Source organism: Myotis yumanensis, unplaced genomic scaffold (assembly GCF_028538775.1).
Source record: "Myotis yumanensis isolate MYYU_CA2020_CCGP unplaced genomic scaffold, mMyoYum1.0.hap1 SCAF_8, whole genome shotgun sequence".
Taxonomy (NCBI): Eukaryota; Metazoa; Chordata; class Mammalia; order Chiroptera; family Vespertilionidae; genus Myotis; species Myotis yumanensis.
Window position 1 is genome coordinate 56027464 of NW_027223759.1, and position 27514 is coordinate 56054977.

A 27514-nucleotide genomic window follows, 5' to 3' on the forward strand; every position below is an offset into this window, starting at 1 on the left:
CCAAGGTCTCATGTTATTCAGTGTGTAATTATAGAAAGAAAGCTTTAAAAAATTATAATTTAAGCTAGCAATTGCATTCTGGGATATTTACCCCCAAGAAACATAAACATATGATAACTCAAAAGCTTATACACTGATATTTATAGCAGTTCTATTAGTAAGTTGATAATTATTATAAATTGAACATAAACCAGGCAGATGTCCTTCAACAGGTGACTAGTTAAGCAAACTGTGGTACATGTAACAACCTGGATGAATCTGTAAGAATTATGCTGAGTGAAAAAGAAAATCCTCCAAAGTTACATTCTGTATGATTACATTTATATAACAATCTTAAAATAAAAAAAGTATAGAAATGAAGGACAATTCATGGTTGCCAGGGAAGGAGAAGATAAAAGTGGGGTGTAGCTATAAATGGGCAACATGACCCATGTACCCCTAAGTGATAAAAATGTTCAGTATCTTGACAGTATCAATGTCAAGATTCTGGGAGAATCGAAGATGGCGGCATAGGTAAACACCGGAGATTGCCGCCGTAAACAACCACTTCAAAAATACAACTAAAAGTCAGAACGGACATCAACCAGAACCACCGGAAGGCTGGCTGAGGAGAGTCTCTTCAACTAGAAGCAAAAACAACAGCATTCCGACGCTCAGCGGAGGCGCAGTGTGGAAAATTTAAAGGTACGGCGGTGCGGTGGTGAGGGTGCGCGCGCAAAGCGGGCTGGCGGCTGAGGGCGCAGTTGTCGTTTTCAATCAGGAGCGAGTCTCAGACTCTGGGCTACAGATCCGGGCGAGTCTCTAGGGACCCAGACTCAAACGGGAGAAGCGGGACTGTCTGGCTACGGCCCCTCCGAGGTTTGCAGCGGTTGTGGGGACAGAGAGGCAGAGCCCCTGGGGACGGACTGAGAGCGGCCATAGCGGCTCCCTCCCCCCGCCCTGTTGAGCCCGCCCCGCCCAGGCCCTGCGCACAGCCATTTGCCAATTGCCTCAGGCAAAGGCTGGATTAGCGCCTCCCCAGAAGACAGACGTTTTCCGCTCAGCTGATTCCTACAGCCAGTCGGCCTGGTGGTCAAATCCCTCTAGTGTTAACTACAACAATTAAGGCTTGGCTAGAACAAGACTGCGCACAGAGACCACAAGGGGGTGCACCAAGAAAGCATAAAAGATGCGGAGACAAAAAAACATGACAGAAATGGAGGATATGGAGCTAAGAATCGCAATTTTGAGGGCTTGCCATAAATTTGTGCAGAGCCTCACGAAAACTAATGAGACCCTCGATGCTACGATAAAGAAATTAGAAAGTAAGCATACACGGACTGAAATAAAGAATATTATACCCAATAGCAGACCAGAGGAGCTCAAGAATCAAACCAAAGATTCGACAAAAAACACCCAATTGGAAAAGCAAAATGAAAAAAGAATCCGAAAGTGTGAAGATAGTGTAAGGAGCCTCTGGGACAGCTTTAAGCAGACTAATATCAGAGTCATTGGAGTGCCAGAAGATGAGAGACAGCAAGATATTGAAAACCTATTTCAAGAAATAATGGCAGAAAACTTCCCCCACCTGGAGAAAGAAATGGACTTACAGGTTCAAGAAGCGCAGAGAACCCCAAACAAAAGGAATCCAAAGAGGACCACACCAAGACACATCATCATTAAAATGCCAAGAGCAAAAGACAAAGAGAAAATCTTAAAAGCAGCAAGAGAAAGAGGCTCAATTACCTACAAGGGAATACCCATACGACTGTCAGCTGATTTCTCAACAGAAACTTTGCAGGCCAGAAGGGAATGGCAAGAAATATTCAAAGTGCTGAATACCAAGAACCTACAACCAAGATTACTTTATCCAGCAAAGCTATCATTCAGAATTGAAGGTCAGATAAAGAGCTTCACAGACAAGGAAAAGCTAAAGGAGTTCACCACCGCCAAACCAGTATTATATGAAATGCTGAAAGGTATCCTTTAAGAAGAGGAAGAAGAAGAAAAAGGTAAAGATACAAATTATGAACAACAAATATGCATCTATCAACAAATGAATCTAAGAATCAAGTGAATAAATAACCTGATGTACAGAATGAACTGGTGATTATAATAGAATCAGGGACATAGAAAGGGAATGGACTGACTATTCTTGGGGGGAAAAGGGGTGTGGGAGATGCAGGAAGTGACTGGACAAAAATCATGCACCTATGGATGAACACAGTGGGTGGGGAGTGAGGGTGGAGGGTGGGGTGGGAGCTGGAAGGAGGGGAGTTATGGGGGGAAAAAAGAGGAACAAATGTAATAATCTGAACAATAAAGATTTAAAAAAAAAAAAATGTCAAGATTCTGGTTGTGATATTGCACTACAGTTCTGCAAGATGTCACCATTGAGGAAAACTGGGTAAGGGGTACACAGGATACCTGTATTATTTCTTAAAACTGCATGTGAATTCATAATCATCTCACAATTAAAAGTTTAGTTTTTAAAAATTATAATTTATTCAAATCTTATAGTGAAAACTTGAGGTAGGGACCACCAAAATATTTGAGTATTTCTTTTTATATATATATATGTTTTTATTGATTTCAGAAAGAGGAAGGGAGAGGGAGAGAGAGAGAAACATTGATGAGAGAGGAACATCAATCAGCTACCTCCTGCACACCCCCTACTGGAAATCGAGCTGGCAACCTGGGCATGAGTCCTGACCAGGAATCAAACCGTAACCTCCTGGTTCATGGGATAATGTTCAGACAACTGAGCTACACCAGTTGGGCTGAGAGTATTTCTAACTATATTGTTAAAGTCAAAGAATATTTGTTATACTCTTACATCAAAACAAGCTATAAAATTTCCCATTTTATTACTTTTAATGTTTATGTAATTATATAGTACTAATTACACTCGTGTCATTTTCCTAACATTTTTCCTCTGAAAAAATTCATGTACTGAAAATTACATCTACTTTTGATCTCAATCCATCAGCTAAGTTATAAAAAGGTACTACTAGTTCACAAAAGGCAAGGACACAGGAAGTTCGCTGCCAACACCTGGCCAAGCAAGCTCGTCTTGGTACTTGCCGGCTGAGCATGAATAGTCTGAGAAAGAGCACTATGTAAACTTTTCTCACCATAGCTATAATCCAAGCCATTGAGGTTAGAATGTATGGGAATCAATGTTTAAAATCTGATAATTAATGTTTTAGTAAGGAATCTGATAAAGTATTTATCTAGCAAGTTGTATTATAAGGGTAATTTTTTGTCAATGTAGTTTTTCCACTGAAACTTGCATAAGCTAAGAAAATCAGTTTACAAAAGGAAGGAGGGCCCCCTTAAGAAAAAGAAAAATTTATCTAAGAGTGGTAGGTAAAGGTATGCCAAGATTAAAATTCAAAACTCATTCATTCATTTACAGATATCTAGAAAGACTAGAGGTCAAGATAAGTCATATTAAAAGACCAAGTTCCTGATGTCAAGTCAGCTCAGGGAAGCAGGCCATGGAGACATGGAACCAATGTACTGATTGGTGGTGGTTTTATACATAATGTTGCTTCTATGGAAACTGTATTCAGAGTGCCAAACAAGTGACTCACAGAAAATATTTTGGAAGATTGACACCTGCCAATACAATGTCCCAAAATTTCAGACTGACATATTTTTCATTTGCTGACAGACTTTTAACAGCTGAATTGTTTATCACAGCAGTTCTTGAGAAAGTCCAACTGGTCTTTCTGATTCCTTTTTCAGTGCTTTTTAAACACTGACTTTGTTGCTTATTTAGTCATTGACAAATTGACAATAAGTGGAAAATTCCCATCAGTGCATCAGTCTGAGATTCAAGGTATGATTCAATGAGATCATTTATTCTAGCAGATGTCACAAGAGATTTTCAAAACATTCTTCTGTTTGTTCATAACAACGGAAGGGAATATTTGCAATAATAGATAATGAGTTTGGACTTACAAAGGCACATAAATTGCATAAAAAATAAAGAAAAGCACAAAAGACAATAAACCAAAGTACTGCTATATGAAACTGAAAATACGAATTTACTTAAATGGCAAGTCTTGAGGCATAAATTAAGATTCTTCATAAATAATGCATTTTCATTGTGATCAATTATTTTACATAAGCTATATGGTAAAGTATTCCAATAAAAATAACCAAAATAATAAATTTCATGATTAAAACCTTTTCTGAGATCACTATCTTTTCATTGGTAAGGAACACTTTTTCAAATGCAGGCTTTTCCCAAAAATGCCACTGACAGATAATGCAACAGTCTATCTGGATTCTGGTAATGTATCAAGTAACATACAGCTAAAAAGTAGGTTTAGCTTGCCGAACCGGTTTGGCTCAGTGGATAGAGCGTCGGCCTGCGGACTCAAGGGTCCCGGGTTCGATTCCGGTCAAGGGCATGTACCCTGGTTGCGGGCACATCCCCAGTGGGGGGCGTGCAGGAGGCAGCTGATCAATCTCTCTCATTGATGTTTCTAACTCTCTATCCCTCTCCTTTCTTCTCTGTAAAAAATCAATAAAATATTAAAAAAAAAAAAAAGTAGGTTTAGCTAAAACCTAGTTAATACAAAATCATTTTACAGCTCATCCTTAACACTTACAGAACAATTTTACATATTTATTTATATACCGAAGTTTTCTAGGACAATTTTTTTCCAGTGCTTGTGTCCCTATCTTACCTAACTAGATTGGAAAATTAATCAGATTTCTCAAAGGTGGAGACTCTCAATACTGAATCCAACACAGACTGTCAACTCCCTGGGGAAAATCATTTTTTGTCCATTAGGGCTAGCACAATCTGATATAGAGCGAGGGATTAATGAATGTTGGCTGAACTCAATGAATGACATCTTTTAAAATAAGAGGTATTTAAAACAGAACACAATACTTCACACAAAATAGGACTCCAGCAAATATGTTAAGCACTAATTGTGTTGTCTGCTAGCTTGGACCCCAGGTGGTACTCAGGAAGAAGATCACTTCAAACTAGATCAGTCTTTGTTTCCCATTCTATCCAGGGTACAGGTGTCAGAAAAACACGATGCACTTCACTCCATTTTACAGGCGTGTTTACAATTCTCATGAATGTATGGAAACTGAAGAGCCTGTTCAAGTGTTTACTTTGATCATGACACTGGGAATTCATTTAATATTGCATACATTAGTAGTATAATTGATTCTCCTTTTTGAAAATATGTATTTGTTCCATTAGCAAAAGGAAACAGCCAATTTCACTATTTTAAATCACTCTGTGAATGTATACATACGCAAATTTTATAGGGATTATCCCAACCCCAATCCCTAGGGGGAAAGCAGAATCTAGGAGAAACTCTCTTCATGGGATTCTTAAATTGCTTTAAAAAAAACAACAAAAAACTCCACACATATCCAAGAGTACTAATCCAAGTAAAGCATAATCCTGTTGACATCCACCACAATTTCTAAACATCGGTAGGTTGTCTATACACAAAAAATTAGAGTTAAATAAAACATATACCTATATTCTATAATGGATATAAATCAGTGAATTTCTATGAACATAAAGTGTTCATAGAAAAGTAACATGTTTTCAGAGGAACAACTGTCTCAGTTATTTAATTTTTTTTGAGGACACATCAAACCAAAGCAAATGGGAAGTGGGTCTTTCTCATTTTAACAAGACTAATCCCCTTTAACCACCACCTAAATTCCCCTTCTATTTCTATTTAACTTTTTAGAAAATTTAGTCTCAATCAGGGCCTAAGCCTCAAATGCGCAAAGAATCCAAGAGGGAAGCAACTGATTCAGCTAGTATGGAGTCAGTTTGTCTGGCTGCAACACACGTTTAGGAGCTGAGCACTTCAGGTATACAACCTCAATTTTCCCCCTTATCATGGAGGCTAAACTGTAATGAATTCTTGAGGAGAAGACAAAATATTCTTGCTGGGGGCGGGGAAGGGGGAAGTAATCAAATGAGAATCCCTGATGTCCTAAGAGTAGTGAAATACATTTTATAGATGAGGAAACTAGAGCTCAGATGAGTTAAATGACTTGCTCAAGAGATGCCAAGACTGGAACTAGAGCCTCTTCATATCCACTGGTTTACATCAAATATCTTCCAAATTTCTCTTCTAGTTTTTCTTGCTTTGGTAGTTTTCTGTCAATTTCAGTTGTGGTTACTTGTAGACAGAAAAGGCAGCTGATGGAGTTAATTTACAAGCTGCATTTTATTCCATAAATGATTACCACTTTCTATCACTTCCTTCATGGATTGACTTGAGTAGACATTGTGTAAAATGACTGCTACTTAGAACTACAAATGCAATAGTTGTATACATATTTAAACAGTTTGTTTTACATTTTGCAAGTGTTTCCACTTCTAGCTCCTGTAGTATGATACTATTAGTCTTCACCTTTTAAACCTATCAATTTATTAAACCTCCTACAAGTGATAATTGTGTTTACATGCCTCTAAGTATTACCTACACAAAAAGGTTGTAATTTTCCTACTTTAAAAAGGCCCTTACTACTTGTGGTGGTGAAAACACCATACAATGTACAGATGATATATTATCTATATATATAAAAGACTAATACGCAAAGTGTCCCCTCGGGAGTTCCACCAGGAGAACAGGAGTTCGATCACTTGCTATGATCTGCGCTGACCACCACGGGGTGGCGTGGAACATGGCAAACGACCAGTGGCGGCAATGGGGGCGCTGAGGGAGCAAGGGAAGGAGGAGGCGGGGAGGCAGAGAACCTGATGAGCCCTGATTGCTGGCCAGGCCTAGGGACCCTAACCATGCACAAATTTTGTGCACCAGGCCTCTAGTAGAATTATAAATCTGAAACCTATATAATTTTATTAACCACTAGAGGCCGGTTGCACAAAGAGATTCGTGCAATAGGCCTTCCCTTCCCCTGGCTGCCAGCAACGGTTTTCCTCCAGCACCCAGTACCCAGGCCTTTGCTGCTCCGGCCCGGAGCCTTCCATCTTTGCTCCTACGTATGCAAATTAACTGCAATCTTTGATGGGTTAATTTGCATACTCTCCTGATTGGCTGGTGAGCGTAGTGGAGGGATGATCAATTTACATCTTTGTCTATTATTAGGTAAGATTATTACCCCAATAAATTCAATAAAGAAAAAAAAGGTCCTTATTTATTTGCTGGATTCTCTTCCTTACAGGAAGAGAATTTCTTAGATTCATGATCATATTAACTAAGATCACAGAAAGCAAGTCAATAACTTGCCTGGCATATAGTACATGCAACAGAAAGCATCATTAAGTACCACAATATAATGAAAGTAATGACTTACATTAATTCATTTAGTCTTCACAACAACCACACGAGGTGGATACTTTTATCATTGTTTTACAGATAACCAAATAAGATCTACAGAGATTATATAATTTACCAAGTTACACACCTAGCAAATAGAAGTGCCAGATCTGAATTAGGACAGTCAGCTGCTAACCACCACATGTCACTGTCTGAATGACACTTAAGGGTTTCACTCAGTGTGAAGGTGCACCTCAAAAACCTGTCCCTGGCCTAACCTATCACAGTCAATCTTGGACTGGGATGAGGGTAGACTGCAAGACCTTGAGAACATTATGTGGTTTTTTCTCTTCCCCTCACTTCCTAAAATGACATCTTTTTTAAAAAATCTATTTAAGATGAACTTGAGATTCAAAAGTCTCAACAGAGAACCCCAACTTCCTTTTTGCTATAATTTGGGTTAGGAGGGGGAACAGGACTGATTATATACATGAATGCTTAGGAAACCTTTTTTTCTTAAAAACTATAGAGAGGACTTTGGGAACCTTGAGCTGAAATGTACCTTAGATCAATGCAATCCAAACCCCGCATTTTTAAAAGGGGTAAACTATAACCCAATGCTAAAGGGTTTGCCAAGGGCATACTGTTCAATCCCAGGTCTCCTAATTCTGGCTTAGTGTGCTTTTCATCTACCTCTCCTGTCTGCAATTTAAGAGACAGCTTATAGTGGACCAGAATTTCAAACACCACCTACCCAGTGTCTTAAAAGTCTATTTGTAAATAGGTTGTGGGTATCTATGAAAAACTGTATTCCAAAACCTGCACAGTACCCTAATAGTCCCGTTTCAACTAAACATTTTACCTAACTTTCATCTATACTAGTAAAAGGGTAATATGCAAATTAACCATCACTCCACGATAAAGATGGCAGCACCGGCCAGAGCCAGGGAGCTGGCCAGAGCGGGTGGGATGCTTGGCTTCCTGCAAGCCCCAAGCAGCAGTCATGGAGCTGGTGCCAGCCCAGAGCAAAGGCCTGGGTCCCAGGTCCAAGTGGGAAGCCGGTGCTGGCAGTCAGGGGAAGGAAGGCCTATTCTTGCACGAATCTTCGTGCATCGGGCCTCTAGTATATAATATGATTTTATGACAAAAACCCACATCCACTCTAAATTCAACCTGGAGCATTAGGCACCAAATTCTATATTCTATGTAAATGGCACCTGAAAAGGGGCTTTCTCTGTCTCTCCAAGCAGACAAATGCATTGGTGGTGTGTGTGTGTGTGTGTGTAAGGGGAAGGAGGTGCCAGACAGGGAGGGGTCCAGATTAGTGAAGATCAGGATAAACACTCTTGGATATTTGCAAATCATTAAATTTCTATTTAATGCAGATGATAACTACAGAAGACAAACATACCTTGCCTATTAAAAATAGAAGGTTACTCATTCCCCTAGACCAGTGGTCGGCAAACTCATTAGTCAACAGAGCCAAATATCAACAGTACAACAATTGAAATTTCTTTTGAAAGCCAAATTTTTTAAACTTAAACTATATAGGTAGGTACATTGTTATTAACTTAATTAGGGTACTCCTAAGGCTTAGGAAGAGCCACACTCAAGGGGCTAAAGAGCCGCATGTGGCTCGCGAGTCGCAGTTTGCCGACCACTGCCCTAGACCCCCAACCACCCCACCTTTCATTTGTGAGTTCTGGACTTTGTGAGGTCTATATATCCCTAAGGCAGTCGTCGGCAAACTGGCCCCTTGAGTGTGGCTCTTCCACAAAATAGCACATACAGTGCAACTGAAACTTCGTGGCCCATGCCAGGGGCCAAAGAGCCGCATGTGGCTTGCGAGCCGCGGTTTACGACCACTGCCCTAAAGGATTGGCATCTACCCAATCAGCAAGCATTATTCAGTTCAGGAAAAATGCCTCACAATGACATGATTCAAAATAATCCAGACATTTGCATATTTTAATTTATATATTTTACTAGAGGCCTGGTGCACAAATTTATGCATGGGTGGGGGTCCCTAAGCCTGGCCAGTGATCGAGGCCTAATGGGGGGCCAGCTGGCCAGGGGGAGAAGGGGCCCTGGGAGGTTGGCCAGCTGGCCACCCGATTGGGGCTGATGGAGAGGTTGGCCACGGGGAGGGGCTGCAGGAGGTTGGCTGGCCTGGGGGAGGGACCGAGGGAGGTTGGCAGCTACTGCATTGAATGTCGGCCCCGTGGTGGCCAGTGTGCATCATAGCGACTGGTCCACCAGTCATTTGGCCGTTCGGTAGTAATGGTCACTTAGGCTTTTATATATATAAATATAATTTTAAAATTTTAAAATCCAAACTCTAATGACATTTTATCATCTGCTATAAATCATTACATGAGTTATAATAAACTATATTATCAAGACTATGAATAATAAAATTATCAGCATTGTAGCTGACATTTATTGCTCTATCAAATAAAAATAAATCTAAATTATAAAAAGAAAAAAAAAACTTAGACCAATGACATATGAAATGTCTGCAGCATTCTAAGCTTAATCTGAAGTGCACCATCATGGAATATCCCCAATATTCCATTAGTTATGGTAACACTAGAGGCCTGGTGCATGAAATGTGTGCACTTGGGGGGGAGGTCCCTCAGCCTGGGCTGCGCTCGCCAGCCGTGAGCCTGGCTTCTGGCTGAGCAGCACTCCCTCTGTGGGAGTGCACTGACCATCAGGGGGCAGCTCCTGCATTAAGCGTCTGCCCCCTGGCGGTCAGTGCACATCATAGCGACCAGTCGTTCCGCCATTCAGTCGATTCAGTCAATTTGCATATTAGCCTTTTATTATATAGGATAGCGCCCGCAAGATAAACATAATTCCACTGAATTATTACAGTAGCAATGTGAACATCTGAATGCCCTACATCTCAACTGAAACTAGCAAGCACATGAATTATTGCTCTTTGTGACTTAGGGCATATCCTTACCCTAAAAGAAGCCTGTTTCTTCTTATTGCTGGGCATCAAACTGACCTGCTGACTGCTATCACTTATGAGCAGTATATGAAGCCTCTTGCCTTATATTAAGATATGCTCAAGTTTCTCTATCTCTCCGTCATCTGTAGTGACAATTTGGATGATAAAATGGTTACTGAATTTTCCAAACATATCCAGTTCACTTGTGTCATGTTTTAGATTCTTCTTCCCCCTTCAGTGCAGAAAAGGAGTTACAAAACCATTTAACACATTGAAGTAGTAATTATCTCCCAGTACACTGAAGGTGTGAAGGCAACTCCCAAAGTGACATATAATTCAGTGAATGTTTTTGCCCTGGAATAACTTCTACTTTGTCTTCCAGTTAAGTATGAAGGTATGATGTCCATTTTAGAATAAAGCAATTTAGGATTTACCTCTTAATTGAAATACATTAAATTATAGAGCATTTTCAAAATATCTTAGTATTTTAAGCTATTAACGTGAAGGGCTGGACTTACCAAATAAGTGGCACCATCCAGGGTATGAAAATTCTGTATTTAAATCAATAACTGCTCAATAGCAAGGAAACCATTCAGTTTTAAAATTGGCAAGAACTAAATTTTTAAAAAGTATGTGTAGTTAAAGTTTTTAATTAAATTTACTTTTCCGCCCTAGCTGGTTTGGCTCAGTGGATAGAGCATCAGCCTGCGGACTGAAGGGTCCCAGGTTCGATTCCAGCCAAGGGCACATGCCTGAGTTGCAGGCTCGATCCCCACTAGGGGGCATGCAGGAGGCAGCCATCAATGATTCTCTCATCATTGATGTTTCTATCTCTCCATCCCTCTCCCTTCCTCTATAAAATCAATAAAAATATATTTTTTAAAAAATTACTTTTCCAATTTGTATAGAAGAGAATAAGAAAGAAAAGTGCATGTCTGACTTAATACAGACTTCATCCAAATACTCGGATTTTACAATTGCTAAAAATTTTATTAAACTGAGTTTGGTAGTAGATTCTTTAAATGCAAATTATGATATTAGAACTAGTCACAGAATTAGATTTGGTTTATTCAGCTTGTAAATCAAGTAATTAACATATTTTTTTTTTCTGGATGAATGCTAGCTGCTCCCCTTTCTACTTACCTTCTCTCATGCTTTCCATCACAACCCTACTCACCTATCTCTCTCCAAAACCAGTATAGATAAGAATTAAGGTAACTGGACATTCAGTCCCCCCCATTGGCAATCTTCAGTAAGAAAGATTCAACGTGCCACACCTTTTCCTTACATAACAGTGGGGGATGGTGAAGTAATATACTTGGTCAAACATAATTTGTTGTCTATGACTGTGAACCTCTTCTAAAACGTCCTCTCTTCAAGTATGTATAACATATAGAATATATTTCTAACTGAAAGCCCAACTTTACTTAAATGGGTAAAACTACTTGCACAGCCAACCCTATGTATACGTTAACCATATACTCAAAGGGGTTATTTCAATTTCCAATGTAGTAGAGAAACTAAATGTGCTTTTACTTTCTAATCTTCACATCAATCAAATAAGCACATGTTAAACTCTGCTGTAATACTAGTTTATTGTTACATAATATAGTTCCTGTTGGCATCTACAAACACCTCCCAATATCCTGCAGTGTTGCTAACTATAATTTAGAGCAGCGATTTTCAACCTTTATATCTCATGGCACACATAAACTAATTGCTAAAATTCTGCAGCACACCAAAATATATATTTTTTGCCAATCTGACAAAAAAAAAAAAGGACAATTTTGATTCTTTCACACTGGAAGGCTGTTGTGTTGGCTGTCTTTTTTTTTTTTTTTTAATTTGACCATCTAAGGGAAAAGAGTTCAGTCAGTGCCCCTCACTAAATATTCAGGTATTGCATGTTTTACAAATTCGTACAGCACACTGGTTGAAAATCGCTGATGTAGAGTTAAACCTCTAAATTGGAAGGTCCACAGGTCCACTTAACTATGGACATACCTGAAAAACAGTAGCAGCCAAAAAACACAACCTTTCTCAGGGCAAAGGTGTTTTTCTTTCCTATTTCTCCTTTCCATTAGGTCTTTAACCTAAAAGGTGATCATCTTATACTTTTCAATGCCCTTGATCCAAGCAAAGTAGGTGTTGGAAGGCAGCTGAGCAATCAACTTATATTCCTGAATCTGATACAAAATAACCAAATGTGGAGAGGCTTATAGTAAACTCAACCTCCAAAGCAAACTGTGTCACACACATAGTATGCTTTTCAACATCCAGAAACATTTATTTTGAAAGCCAGTTGTCCTCATTTTCGTGATGCCATTTTCCATAACTGTTTCACAGAAACCAGCAGTATACTGCATTCAGAAAGAGAAGCAATCCTTTATTTTCCCTTTTAAAAAGAAAAGTATCAAAGCCTACTTCTGGAAAAGCATCTTCTGTCATACATTTGTCTTTCTGCTTTAAAGAAAATAAAATTTGACCAAAAATGTATAGTAATCAGTATTGAATTTACACATAAATAATTACCATTTTTTAAAGTTGTAGGGGTATATTCATTATTTTTCAAACGCAGTAACAAAGAGAAAAAGAACTGCGACTTCAACTAATAAATTACATCTTTAAATATACATGACTATGTTGTCCCCATGTTACTCGCAATGGTAACTGACACGCCCCGAATTTAACTGTACCAGACAGTTCTATCTGTCCCATCGCTGACCAAACACTGCTTCTCTGTTTCTATTCATTATGTATTATAAGAGGTCTAAACACAACCCAGTATGATGAGAGAAAAAAAATTACAGTTCTTATGACAGCAAAGTGATGCATTCAAGATCTCTTTTGCACTACATCCCTGTCCATGAGCATTAACAGGCATTTTTTGATAGAGCTGCAAGCTCAATGCACTGAGAACCTTCGGCACCCTTTCCTGCAGGTTTTCAGAAAACCCTTGGGGTTGGGGGAAAAAATAGGCACCATTCAAACCTTGCAAACCAAACTTGCCAAGAATCTTGTGCAATGATCAATAACCTTGGCAACACTGCCATCAGCCCCAAATTCACGGTCCTGGAGACCAATGCAGCAAAAAAGCCAAAGGAAAGCCTAGCTGAAGCCCAACAGAACTGCCGCGCTTCCCCTCGGCTGCCCCCTCTGCCGCATGGAGAGAGGCAAGGGGAGGAGAGAAGTCGAGGGAACCTCACCAGCTTCGAAGATGCTCCCGTGACCTCTGGCTGCGCGGCGGGTGCTGGGCGAGGAAGGCACTAGTGCCGCCGCGGCGGGCCCTGTGGACTATGCCTCTGGTGCATTCCTCGCATTCCTGCACAATCTGTCGCCAGCCCCGGAGCCCGTGGCGTGCGTGTCCCCCACCCCCACCCGGACACAGACACCTGCCTACTGCTGCGCCCCGAGCGGCCACGGCCGCCGCGGCGCATCTACTGCCCGCACTCGCTGTTTGTCGCACTCAGCCAGCTCACAGCCAAATCCCGGCCCGCCGCTCACCCCCCGGCTTCCCGGGGAAGGGAAAAGGGGAAGAGGGCCGGCCGGGCAGCCCCAGCGCCGGGAAAGGGCACCCGAGCCGCCAGCGGGGTGCCGCAGCTCCGCTTCTACTCCCGGCAGGGAGAGGAGGACGCGGCGGCGCAGGACGGCCGGGGCAGCTCGGGGCTGGGAGCCGGAGGGGTGGAACGGGAACCCACGCCGCGAGGGGAGAGGGTCGCAATGGGCAGAGCGGGGTCGGCAGGACCCGCAGGAGCGCGGGACTCGGGGGCCACAAGGCGCAGGCAGCAGAGACGTGCGAGCAAGGGCGGGGGGTGGGACAGGGACCGGGGGTAGGATCTGGGCAGGAGGGACGGACAGACGGCCCCGAAAGCTGGGGAAGGCGGGCGCCTCAGGGTGCTGGGGGCGCAGGGCGGAGTGCCAGGCGGGCGGGAGCGGGGAAACCTCCGGGCAGAAGTCCAGGGGGACTCGGCGTGGTGCTCAAGTTCGGGGCTGGGGGCTCTGGATCCGAAACGGCCAACGTGGGTAGAGGGTCATGCGCGCCCGGGTGAGGGAGAGCAGAGGAGAGTCATCCACCGGGAAAAGCAAATGGAGGTGAAACTTGTGCGCCTGCCGGGGGGAGGGGAGCAGGCAGGCGAGTGCGGGCAGGAACACGAGGCGGGGCAGGAAAGCCGAGGCGGCTGCGAGGCGGTGGGGACAGAGTAACGGGAGGGAGGCACCCGCACCCCTCGCAGGCAGGTCCCGGCCGGGGCGCGAGGGCAGAGGTCCTCGCGGGCAGGAGTCTCCGCGCCCTCCCGCGAGCCCGCATACTTACTTTCTAGGTTAGGCAGAGGCCGTCGTTGTTCCGGGGATGAGGGACATCAGCGCCGATGGGTCGCCGCTGCGGCACCCGAAAAAAATTAAACAAGTGCCGCGGGCGAGCGTCCGCCCGCCCCTCCCTCCCCCACCCGCCCCCTCCCCCGAAGCGGCTCTCCCACCACCCCCGGCGGCGGCGGTGGCTAACTGGCCCCTCTACCCCGTGCCCATGGTGCCGCCTCCACGACCGGCAACCACACAGACTCAGCCCCGGAGCCCCCTCTACTGCCCAGAGGCCGCCGCCGCCCGCCCAGCCGCCAGCCCGCCTGCCCAGCCAGCCCCGAACTCCCGGGAACGTCAGCACGCCGCCGTCTCCGGACCTGGTCTCCGCCAACCCTATTGGTCGGGAAGAAAAGGCTGGCCCTCCCTATTGGCCCGGCCCTCATATTGAACGGGCCAATGGGAACTGCGGTTTCAGGTCGCCATAGAGACCGATGCTGTTCAGAGCGAGAGGGCCTGGAGAAGGTGTGGAGTGAGGGTGAAGGGGTCTGTGGTTTGGGGCGCGGGAGGCGGCCGGGGAAATTAGTACTGGGGGACTCCCGGGAGCTGGCTCTGAAATCTGGAGCAGCTTGCGCTTTGCCTCTCTGTCAGCGCCACCTGTGAAAGGTAGGGTTTGTCCCCTGGCGTCAGAAGTAGGAACAGCTGAGCCCCCCTAAACGAATACTTGAATGTAAGAACCTAGGAGTGAGTGTTCCACTTTCCCCGTGGCTGGGGAGCCCCAAAGGTTATGCTCTTTGACCTTTGACATGTGTGCAGCTTCTGCGTCTCCAGGTGAGTTTGCACCCCATCCCTTAAATCGCTGCTTCCTGACATCACTGAAACTCCCGAATTTTCCTTGTTCATCCCAACCACTCCCCTTTCCCTGGGGCTGATCTTGCCTCAAATTTTGGCTCTTCAAACTTATAGCCCTATCTAAAGGATACTCAAAAAGGATTTCCTTGGAATGATATTTTGGTAAACGAACAGGCTGAAGTATTGTATAATGGATGTCATCAGCTCAACACTTACGATAATGTGTTCCCTGCTTCCCAAAGCAAACCTCTAATCTCTCTGTTGAAAGATATTTATTAAACACCCATCTGTGTGTGCATTTAGCACTATGAGCTTGACAGGTGTTTGCTCTTTCCCTTAAAAGGTTGTAGGTGGGGAAAGACACAGATGACAGAGTAAATCCATGCTTCTAATGATTTCACAAGGGAGTAAAGGAAATAGATTACAGTTGATGGATTTTATTTTCTGGGTATTTTCCAGTTTACCTCTAAATCTGATAACACTGAGCCATAGAATCAGTACACACAAAAATCACGTGCTTTAATAACAAGCTTTGATTTAATGTTACTTTGTGTTCATTTGTCAATATCAATTTTTTTGTAAATAACTTTCATATTTAGATACTGGCTATTAAAGTGGATCTTCATGAATACATTAGGCTTTCAAGCATTACATTGCTCTATCATATAGCCACTGATATTCTTAGGTTCCTTCTTATGGTATACTAATCTCTTTAGTAAGAAGACTATGTTTATGTTACTGCCCCTCAAGTTGGAGGGACCATATTGTTAAAAAAAAGCTAATAGGATTTTGGAAATTAAAAATATCTTGTTGAGAGAAACAGATTAATGTGTGTTCAAGCTCTATATGTCTAATGATTGTCCTGAGTTTTAAGTTAGATGATATGCTTTGTTTTTTTAATCTTATTGTATTTGAAGATTATAAACATAGATAAGAATTTTTAATTTGGTTCCTTGATTAGAAAAATATTTCTCACAATTTGTAGTAAAATTTAACTTAGTCGATAATCCTATGCAGGGTTGGACTGCAGAACAAAACAGCTGAATATGTGAGTGTTCCCCCTAAGCATTTCCAAAATTGGGAAGGAATTATCAGGGGCCATGGAGTGGTGGCTCCTTTGCCATCATGGAAATTAGATCATTATGTTTTTGATTTCTGACTGTTTTGGTATTTGTTTATGGGAGAATAGACAAAATAAAATGCAACTTTTAATAAATAAGACTCACTTTTAATGTACTAATGAATACAAATGCATGTTTGGCTACCTGCCCCAATGAAAGCCAAACTCATGAAATAGGTGCTGGTAAGAAGGAAAATGGTTTATTCAAGTTCCAGTGACCTGAGAAGATGGCGGACTCTTGTCCTGAAAAACCATCTTAATATCTCTGTGTAGGCAAGGGTTTTTATCAGGAAGGAGAGGGAAAGCAGAACAAAGAAATCAAGGGGAGGGGGCTGTGGACCTTCAGGCAGTATTCTTGCTTGTCCCGATATAGATTTTTAATGTCATCTGAAGTCTTGTGATCAAGCCACCCCAGACCCAGGCAACATCCAGAACAACCCGTTTCTATAATATGCTCATAAAAGGATGTTAGGAGTTTAAGGCAAGCATGACTAACCAGGCCTTTATTTTAAGGCATACATCCTGTTTCCCAACTCGTGGAGAAGTATAGTTCATTATATGTTATTTAATCAAGAAAGTTATTTTGTTTCTTAGAATAAGATCTTTATGGTCAGCATCCGTGAGTGGGCCAGCTGGTTGCTTGTCAGCTGACTTCCTGGGGCAGGGTGTCTTAAGGTCAGGCTGCTCCTTAGGTTCACACAGAAACTAAAACTGCAGATTCCTGTAAATTATATTAAAAAGAACTTCTAACATGCAAGCTCTAGTTTTTGTTTGTTTGTTTTGTTCTTTAATTTACCTTAATGGTTGAAAGTATTACAGAAGTCCCCTCTTTTTCCCCATTTACCCCCTCCACTCCATGTCTGCCACCCCCCAGGCCTTCACCATACACAAGCTCTAGGTTATTTTTCTTTTTGTTTTTTAAAAATATTTTTATTGATTTCAGAGAGGAAGGGAGAGGTAGAGAGAGAGAGATAGAAATATCAATGATGAGAGAGAATCATTGATCCGCTGCCTTCTGCATGGCCCCCACCGAGGATCAAGCCCACAACCCAGGCATGTGCACTTGACCAGAATCGAACCTGGGACCCTTCAGTCCACAGGCTGATGCTCTATCCACTGAACCAAACTGGCTAGGGCCATGGTCGGCAAACCGCGGCTCGAGAGCCACATGCGGCTCTTTGGCCCCTTGAGTGTGGCTCTTCCACAAAATACCACGTGTGGGCGCGTACGTACAATGCGATTGAAACTTAGTGGCCCATGCTCAGAAGTTGGTATTTTGTGGAAGAGCCAGTATTTTGTGGAAGAGCCACACTCAAGGGGCCAAAGAGCCGCATGTGGCTCGGGAGCCATGGTTTGCCGAGCCGCAGTTTGCTGACCACTGGTAGAGCCACAAGCTCTAATTTTGAGGGGGGAAATCAGGTTAGAGTAATAAGCTGGGGTTAGCATTTATAAGAGTAAAATTAGTTGCTTTATATTGATTTTTACTAGTTTCCTTGGTGAGTACATTCTTATTTTAGTTCTATTCAATGATTAGTAAGAGAAATGTAAAGTTTTTATTCCCTGTTACACTAACAAGATATCAATGATTTGGTTTTTAAAAAATGTAATAATACTGGATGAAAGGAAGATGTGTCCAATGGAAAGAAAAAACCTTTTCTTTTTTCTTGCCTTAGGCTAGCATAGAAAGAAGAAAACAAGAACCAATTGATCTTTTTACTCCAGTAATCTTTTCTTTTTGTGGTGTTCTCAGGTCATATGTTTGAAAACTGTTTTGATATCATATATTTCATGTTTGTAGTTTAAAATGTTACTAAAATCCACCATGAGTAATGTCCCTAAAATGTTTTCATTTAACATTATTTTTTCATAATCATAATGCTCATTTGAAAGCCTTCTTTTGAGCTTGCTCCTGTACTACCAGGCATTGTTGGATAAAGTTAAAAATTTTTGTTCCACTAAAAGTTTATGCTTTTCAGTCTTGATCGTGTCTTCATTGATCCTCTAAAATCCTTTTCTCATCCAGTAGGGTGATTATCCAGGACACTTATCCAGGGCACTTGTCCCAAACCTATCCTATTTCTGCTGTCCTTAAACCCCCGTTGTACTTGGTCTTCTTCCAGTTCTGCAAATGAATTTGTTAGGGGAAGAAATAGAATAGTGGGGACCAGCTACAATTATAAGAAATATTAATCATGCTCTGTTAGCCATGATGGTTCTGTACCTATTAGAGAAAGCACATTCTAACCAGGCTGGGAGTTGTAGGCCCTGGGACATGGGAGCTACCAAGGGAATACAGTCCATCGTCCTCCCAAGAACTACCTATCATTATGGAAAGATTTACAGCCTCGAGGCAGAAACAATCTAGTCCTGGAGGCACCTGCTCTTTACAACCCCCCTCAACCCCCCCCCCCCCGCCCCTATTACATGTAATCTGGTCCAGAGGTGCCCATCCTCCTGCGACCCCCTTCTCCCTGAGCCTGCATGACTTGTAGCTTGTGCTGATATCCTGTGCCTACTTTCCGATGCCTGTAATTCCTACTTCCCCACTTAATCTTTGTCCTTCTATCCAACATAAGCAGCTGGTTTATGGTGGGGTGCAGAGCAGATTTTTGTGGATGACCTGCTGCTCTCCCAGGCTGCCGGCAATATTGGAGTAAATGCTCAGATATGATTTAACCCTGTCTCTGCTTAATTGGCTCAAGTAGTGACAGGTAGCCCGGAACCCTTGGTTGTCTGGTTACAAATTTGCTTCATACTTGAGGCATCCACCATGAGCTTCCTCAATTTCATTTTCCTAAACCTCATTCTCAATTTTTACACTGCATCTGGCTGAGAAGGGGTGCCCACCCTTCCCTTCTGCGCTCGCTCAGACTCCACTTGTGCTTTCAAACATGGTCGTCCTTATCCTCCTCCATTTTGCTTTGCTGATCATAATTTCTCCTTGGTCATGTATTACATCATTTCCCCTATACCTTAAATACCTGACCTTTTGTAAAAGCTCCTCCCTTCTCTCCTACATCCATCTTCATCTATTGGTATTTTCTTTCACCTAAAAACCATCTGAAGGGAATTTCTCCAGGCTTTTATTTTTTTTTTTTTAGCCCCAGTGTTCTGGTGTTTGAAAACAACCTAAACATCTGTGAAGATGGTGCTCTTTTCCCTCAGAATCCGAATTCCTTTGCCAGTAAAGTTGTCTCCTACAAAAAAAAGTGTCCTTCTCTTGCAAATTGCAATGCCTGGATTCCAGATTTCCAGTGAAGGGTAGAGACCATTGTCTCCCGCCCCGAGGGTCTATAGAAATGCAAATGGTCTACTTGAGAAGGGGGAGCTTTTACCTTATGGCTGCATCACCTGGGTGGGTCTAATCCAGGGGTGGGCAAACTTTTTGACTCAAGGGCCACAATGGGTTCTTAAACTGGACCGGAGGGCCGGAACAAAAGCATGGATGGAGTGTTTGTGTGAACTAAATAAATTCAAAGTAAACATCATTACATAAAAGGGTACGGTCTTTTTTTTTTTTAGTTTTATTCATTTCAAACGGGCCGGATCCGGCCCGAGGGCCGTAGTTTGCCCACAGGCTGGCCCTAATCCCTGGGAAGTAGGTGTGGGAAGAGGGGCTGGTAGAGAGGCCTAGGGCAAGTTAGGAAGGTTAGAAAAAAGGAAATTTCATGAGCTCCACCCTCAAGAACAAATGTAAACATCAGAAATCTGCGGGAACTTTTCAGTTACCACCCCAGAAAGAAGTCAACCTGAACCATTCATGATTATGAAAACTCTGTAACTTTTCAATGCTTATTTCTTATTAGCAGAGGCAGGGAGGAAAAGGGGGCAGCAGGAACACGGTCTCTTTTCATTCTAGGATGTCTCTGGAGAAGGTGAGGGCAGTGAAGATAATCACTCCCCAAAGTACACTGGTAAATTGGTAGTGGGATTTTGTTTGTTTTAGCAAAGGCATGTTAAAACAGAGGCAGGTTGCAAATGAAGCAAAGAAAGCAGCGAACAAACTGGTCTTGAGAAGGGGTGCTAGAGCTTAAAAGTTATGCTCAGGATTTCAGAATTGACTGTGCCCCACCTGCAGCCCAGCACTGAATATGTAAATCTTCCTCTGCCCTTAGAGGCCCAGCCCAACAATTACTTGACACAATTGCAAAGACTTTCCTGACTTTACCTCCCTCCAGAGAGGATGATTTCTGCTTTAGTATATTATTGTGGGGTCTGAGCCTTCTCCCTAGAGGACAGGATACATATTGTGGTCATGACCATATCCTTCGCAGTGTCTTAGGCTACTGAAGTGCCTCTCACGCTAAGGAAAGCTAACTTTCATTAATGCCTTTTTTTTTTTTTTTAGTCTTTGGAAGAATTTGACTTCCAACAATGAAAAATTGGAATCAGTAATATTGGGGGGTAATTAGAAAAAGATGGGGCTAGAGGTTCAATGTGGAGAAGTGAGGTAATGTGTGGCAGAGCCGAGTAGAAGTTTTTGCCACATAGCCTCCAAAGAGAGAAGAGGCTTCAGATCTTATCTGGACCCCTGTCTGAGGGGGCGGACCAGGGTGATAAAGACGGGTTGCAAGTACTTTGGCATGAAGTTACATTCAGAGCTAAGGCTATAAAATTTTGTGTATGAGGGAAAGCAGTTGAAACTCAGCTTTTTCAAGCAGGTTAAGTAAGGGTTACCTACATTTTTTCCATCTGAAACATTCAGGTTGCTCTGTCTTTTGGAACACAGTATAATCTTGAGAATTTAACAACTTCATAAAATCAGAAAGGCTTCAAACATCTGGTGAGTATAACAGACATGTTTCCAAGTACCTATATCTATAGCCCTTGAAGTAGGCAGCCCTGCATGCTTCATGATCTTGCATCTGGTCATGGTATCTGCCCCAGCGGGGACCTGATTCAAATGTAGCCAATTCATTGACTAACCATTGACCCATAACCTTTAACAGTGCCAATCAGATTTTTCTTCTGGAAATTTGGAATTGCGAGAACAAGTGAGCCAGAAAGAGCAACTGTCTTGGTCCTGTTGGTTTCTGAGTTACTATTCTCCCCACAAAGCCAGAATATGCTTCATATTTTATTCCATAAGATTTATTTTTCGCCGAAACCGGTTTGGCTCAGTGGATAGAGCGTCGGCCTGCCGACTGAAGGGTCCCGGGTTCGATTCCGGTCAAGGGCATGTACCTGGGTTGTGGGCACATCCCCAGTAGGAGATGTGCAGGAGGCGGCTGATCGATGTTCCTCTCTCATCGATGTTTCTAACTCTCTATCTCTCTCCCTTCCTCTCTGTAAAAAATCAATAAAATATATTTTTAAAAAAAAAGTCATACTCTAGCCTGACCAGTGTGGCTCAGTGGTTGAGCATCGGCCTATGAATCCGGAGGTCATGGTTTGATTCCAGGTCAGGGCACATACTCGGGTTTGGGGCTCGATCTCCAATAGGGCGTGTGCAGGAGGCAAGCAATTATTCTCTCTCATCATTGATGTTTCTATCTCTCTCTCCTTCTCCCTTCCTATTTGAAATCAATAAAAAGAATTAAAAAAAAAAAGATTTATTTTTCTTATAATCCTCCCCAAGTCATTCCTTTCCTGGTTTGCCTTTAGTGAGCCTCTTTTCCTTACAATCAAAAGGCTTCACAAAAGTATTATGCAAATATTTTATAACAAAAAAAAAAACATTTATTGTGACCATCTTATTGGACTATGAAGCACAACAGTCTAAAATTTTCTAACAAGCAAAGAATAGAAAGTGAATGATCTAATTCCAAATATTGCCAGTCCACTTTGGATAAAAGATCTTTATTTAGCCCCACTCTACAACATCAAAGCTTTATATGCTTCAACTTATAAGTTGGGAACAAGAAAAGAACTTTGAGAAAATGAACAATATAATTGCCTATTTAGGGTAGAATCATTTTGCCACACCATTGATATCAGAGGAATATATTAAACTTATATTTATTTTATACGTTTATACTAATTTTTTTAGGAACCAGGCTAAAAATTAAAATTAAATAGGAAAATTTATCAGAGACATCAGTGATCAGTGGCTTCACAACTCAGAGAAAACAGGTTATGAAGTTTAAGTTGCAGCAATTTTAAAAAGCCTCTCAGGTGGAAAACCAGACTTTGCCCCAAATTGCTATAATATTTTATCTAAAATACTCTGGTTTCAACAAAAAATTATGAATCAATGGCCTAAAAGTTTCCAAATTTTAATCTATAGATCCATGAAACTCAATAATTCTAAATAGAATAAACATAAGGAGAGCCACAACTAGGTACATCATTGTCTGCTGAAAGACCAAAGATTAAAAAAAAAAAATTTGAAGCAGCAAGAGAATAATAGTTCATCATGTACAAGGGAACCACAATAAAATTAACAGTTGATTTATTAGAAACAAAACAAAACAAAAAACTAGAAGATGTGAAGGACATAAAGTGTTAATAAAAAAAATCTCAATTAAGAATTGTATATCTGGCAAAACTATCTGTCAGAAATTAAGGTGGCAGTCCTAATAAATGGATCTATGTTGAAAGTGTGCTAATTACTGGACAGGACCCATACAGCTGCCAGCTCTGAGTGAAGCCCAAAGCAAAAGAAGGCTGTCAGAAGATGAGACTTCATTTGTGAAGCAGCTCTTGACTCAATGCCAACCTTAGTACATCAAATGATCACTATACTAAATGCTATTTAAAATACTACATTTGAAGCTTTAGCTGATATGGCTCAGTGGGTAGAGCATCATCCTGTAGACTGAAGGGTCACAGGTTTGATCCTGGTCACGGGTACATACTTCAGTTTCAGTCTCCATCCCTAGCCCAGGTCTGAGCATGTGCAGGAGGCAACCAATTGATGTCTGTCTGTCTCTCTCTCTCTCTCTCATCAATGTTTCTCTGCTTCTCCCTCACCCTAACACTCTCTCTACAAATTAATGGAAAAACTATCCTCAGGTGAGGATTAGCGACAACAGAAAATACTAGATTTGAAGTTCTCCCAGAAAATATTACCTCATAATTTTCTTTTTTTAAAGTATGTTTTTATTGATTTTTAGGGATAGAGACAGCAATGTGAGAGTGAAATATCTATTGGATGCCTCCTGTATGCCCTCTACCCGGGATCAAGCCCCTAACACGGGCATGTGCCCTGACCAGGAATTGAACTGGCGACCTATCCATGCATGGGCTGCTGCCCAACCAAACAAGCCACACTTGCCAGGGCTCATTCTTTTTTTTCTTTTTTTTAAAATGTGTTTTAATTGATTTTAGAGAGGGAGGGAGGGAGAGGGATAGAGAGAAAGAAACATTGATTGGCTGCTCCACACTCAACTACTGAGCCACACCGACCAGGCATTATTTTCTTAACTTCAAAACTCAATGTCTGCTTCATAACGGTGGCAACAGCTGACTAGAGCAGTAGCAGAGAGAAAGACAATCACATGCAAGAGCCCTCTTCTCATCCTGTCCTCCAGCCATGGTACCTGACCCTTTCCATTCCTGGGGCCCCATTTCCTTTATACACTAGGTCAGCTGTCTCCACAGAGCTTCTCCACAGCTGGTTACAGTTTCTGTGTATCTCTGGGGTTGGATTGGGTGAGCAAGTCAACAACATTTGCTAGCACATTACTTTGTCAGAAACTGGACATCAAGAACTGCTATATTTTTCTGTAGTTTAATGGATTTTTAAAATAAGAAAAAAAAATGATGAAAACAGATGCAAGAAAGCAATTGACCAGATCCAACATCTCTTCATGATAAAAATGTTCAACCAATTAGCAATAGGAGGGATAAAGTATGTGATAAAGTATATCTAGGGGTGGGTGCAAGGTGGAGGGGATCAATGATGGGGGTGAAAGAGGGACATATTTAATATTTTCGACAATAAAAAATAAATTAAAAACAACAGCAACAAAAAAAGACCTACATTGAACATTGCATTTGTGGTAAATGGCAGAATGCTTTCTCTCTAAGATTGAAAATAGCATGATATCCACTCTCATCTCTTTCATTTAACAATGTACTGGAGGTTTTAGCCATGCAATAAGAGAAAAAAATAAATAAATGCATATAGATTGGGAAAGAAATTAAAGCTGTCTTTATTCACAGATGACATGATCCTATACATGGAAAATTCTAAAGAATTAAAAAACAAACAAACAGCCCCAGCTGGTTTGGCTCAGTGGATAGAGCGTCAGTCTGTGGAGTGAAAGGTCCCAGGTTCAATTCCCATTAAGGGCACATGCCTGGGTTGCGGACTCGATCCCCACTGGGGGTGTGCAGGAGGAAGCCAATCAATGATTCTCTCTCATCACTGATGTTTCTATCTCTCCCTCTCCATTCCTCTCTGAAATCAAGGGGGGGAAAAGAAATAAAAAAGAAATATGCCCAAAAAATAAGATGCCTAAAATATTAAAAACAGTCTAGGAGTAATAAAAAAATTTAGCAAAGTCACAAGACACAGGACCAATATACAAAAATTAACTATTTTTATATTCTAGGAACTAGCAATTTGAAAATGTACTTTAGAAAACAATTCCATTCATAATAACATGAAAAAGAATGTGCTATCTAGGAATAAAGACTTCTGATCTATAAATTCAATGTGATACCTATCAAAATCCCAGCAATCACATTTTGTAGAAATTGACCAGCCAATCTTAAAATGAACATACATAAGAATATCCCAAAAAACAACAAAGTAGGAGGAATTACAATATACAATTTTAAAATTTACTATGAAGATACAATAGAATATAATATTAGCATAATTATAGCCATTTAGATCAATGAAATAGAAAAGGAGTTATAGAAATACGTCCTTACATTTATGTCAATTGATTCTCAACAAAGATGCCAAGGTAGTTCAATGGTGAAAGGGGTGTCTTTACAATAAATGTTGCTGGGATAATTAGACAACCGTATGCAAAATAATGAACTCAGCCCTAGCCATTTTGGCTCAGTGGATAGAGCATCAGCCTGCAAACTGAAAGGACCCAAGTTCAATTCTGGTCAAGGGCACATGCCTGGGTTGTAGGCTTGATCCCTAGTGGGGGACTTGTGGGAGGCAGCTAATCCATGATTCTCTCTCATCATGGATGTTTCTATCTCTCTCTCCCTCTTCCTTCCTCTCTGAAATCAATAAAAATATATTTTAAAAAATAATGAACTCATACTCTTACACAACATAGAAAAATTAACTCATTATAAATCATAGACCTAAGAACTAGTTATAAGACTTCTGGAAGAAAACATAATACAAAATCTCTGTGACTTTGCTTTAAGCAGAGATTTCTTAGATATGATACCACGTTGTGAAATTGATAAATGGGACTTAATAAAAAATAAAAGTTTTGTTCTTCCAAAGACAGTAAGAAAATGAGCCGAAACCGGTTTGGCTCAGTGGATAGAGCGTCGGCCTGCGGACTGAAGGGTCCCAGGTTCGATTCCGGTCAAGGGCATGTACTTGGGTTGCAGGCACATCCCCAGTAGGAGATGTGCAGGAGGCAGCTGATCGATGTTTCTCTCTCATCAATGTTTCTGACTCTCTGTCTCTCTCCCTTCTTCTCTGTGAAAAATCAATAAAATATATATTTAAAAAAAAAAAAAAAGAAAATGAAAAGATAAGTTACAGACTAGGAAAGAATATTTGCTAATCATAATTGACAAAGGACATAACTAGAATGTAAAGAACTTTTAAACATCAAAGTAAGAAGGAAAGCAACTCCATTAAAAATGTGCGAAATATTTGAATAGACATTTCACCAAAAGTTATGCACATGATTAATAAACACATGAAAAAATGCTCAACTGATTAATCATTAGGGAAATGCTCATTAAAACCACAATACAATATCACTACACAATCACTAGAATGGGTATAAGCAAAAGATTGATAATATCAAGCAATGACAAGAATGTGGGAAAACTGGAAGTCTAATACATTGATGATTGGTATATCCATTTTGAAAAACTGTTTGATAGTTTCTTTAAAATATAGATACAAACTTATCCTATGACTTATCCAGCAATTCTACTTTTAGTAATTTAGTAAGGAATTAAAACCTATGTCCACACAAAGACTTTTACATGAATAATATGAGTATTATTTCATAAGAAAAAACTAGCCCTAGTCTGTTTGTCTCAGTGGATAGAGCATCAGCCTGCGGACTGAAGGATTCTGGATTTGATTCATGTGAAGGGCATGTACCTTAGTTGCAGGCTCCTCCCAGCCAGGCCCTGGTCAGGGCTTGTGCAGGAGGCAACCAATCGATGTGTTTCTTTCACATCGATATTTCTCTCAGTCTTTCCTTCTCTCTTCCACTCTCTCTAAAAATCAATGGACAAATATGATCGGGTGAGAATTTAAAAAGAAAAACAAAAACTAGAAATAATTCAAATGTCCACCAACTAATGATTAGCTAAAATGTGGCACAATGGAATAATATTCAACAATAAATGAATAACCCATACGTGCTACAAAATGCCAAGAGGAAAAAAGCTAGCCACAAAAGGACACAGTTTGCATAACACCATTTATATAACACTTCCAAAGTAGAAAAAAAACAAACTATAGAGGCAGAAAGCAGATCATTAATTACCTTGGGCTGGGAGGGGAATATTGGATGCAAATGGTTTTGATAGAAGATTTTCATGTGATGGAATGAAGGTGATGGTTGCACAATTCATTTTTATAAATTTTATAAATAACTAATTGCATTGTACTCTTAACAATGAATGTATTTTCACAGAATGTAAATTAGATCTCAATAAGGCTATTACAAATAAAAAATAACAAGTACATCATCTTAAAACTCTCATATATGAGTACTCAGTCACTTTGTGTTTTGTTTTGATTTTAATTTGGAAACTATTTTCTAACGTGATTGAAAATCTCCCAAATGGCATTTCAGTGGATTTAGACCTCATTTGTTAAACATTAAAGGAAAATTTAGCAGGGAAATCAGAAATTGACTGGAAAAAAAGACTAAACTACAACCCTTTGGTAATTAGTGAATGGAATGAAATTTGAGT

At 41.1% G+C, this 27514-nt stretch overlaps 2 protein-coding genes across 8 annotated transcripts in view; one reads left to right on the top strand and one right to left on the bottom strand.

Annotated features, from left to right (window-relative positions):
- PKP4 (plakophilin 4) overlaps window positions 1-14700 on the bottom strand; it is a 245882-nt gene extending 231182 nt beyond the window's left edge. The window contains exon 1 of one of the 4 annotated variants that reach the window (XM_070422943.1): window positions 14531-14696. The gene's annotated coding sequence lies outside the window, so the exon portion shown is untranslated. Of the gene's footprint in view, window positions 1-14530 lie in introns of all 4 variants that reach the window. The other 3 variants (XM_070422942.1, XM_070422945.1, XM_070422946.1) reach the window with 3 other exon arrangements.
- A 313-nt stretch (window positions 14701-15013) lies between these two features.
- Window positions 15014-27514, top strand: part of CCDC148 (coiled-coil domain containing 148) — a 220351-nt gene continuing 207850 nt past the window's right edge. For 2 of the 4 annotated variants that reach the window (XM_070423445.1, XM_070423444.1), the window contains exon 1: window positions 15281-15342. In XM_070423445.1, coding sequence (XP_070279546.1) covers window positions 15318-15342 — 25 coding nt within the window. In that variant the 5' untranslated portion in view covers window positions 15281-15317. Of the gene's footprint in view, window positions 15037-15060; window positions 15178-15280; window positions 15343-27514 lie in introns of those variants that run through there. The other 2 variants (XM_070423447.1, XM_070423446.1) reach the window with 2 other exon arrangements.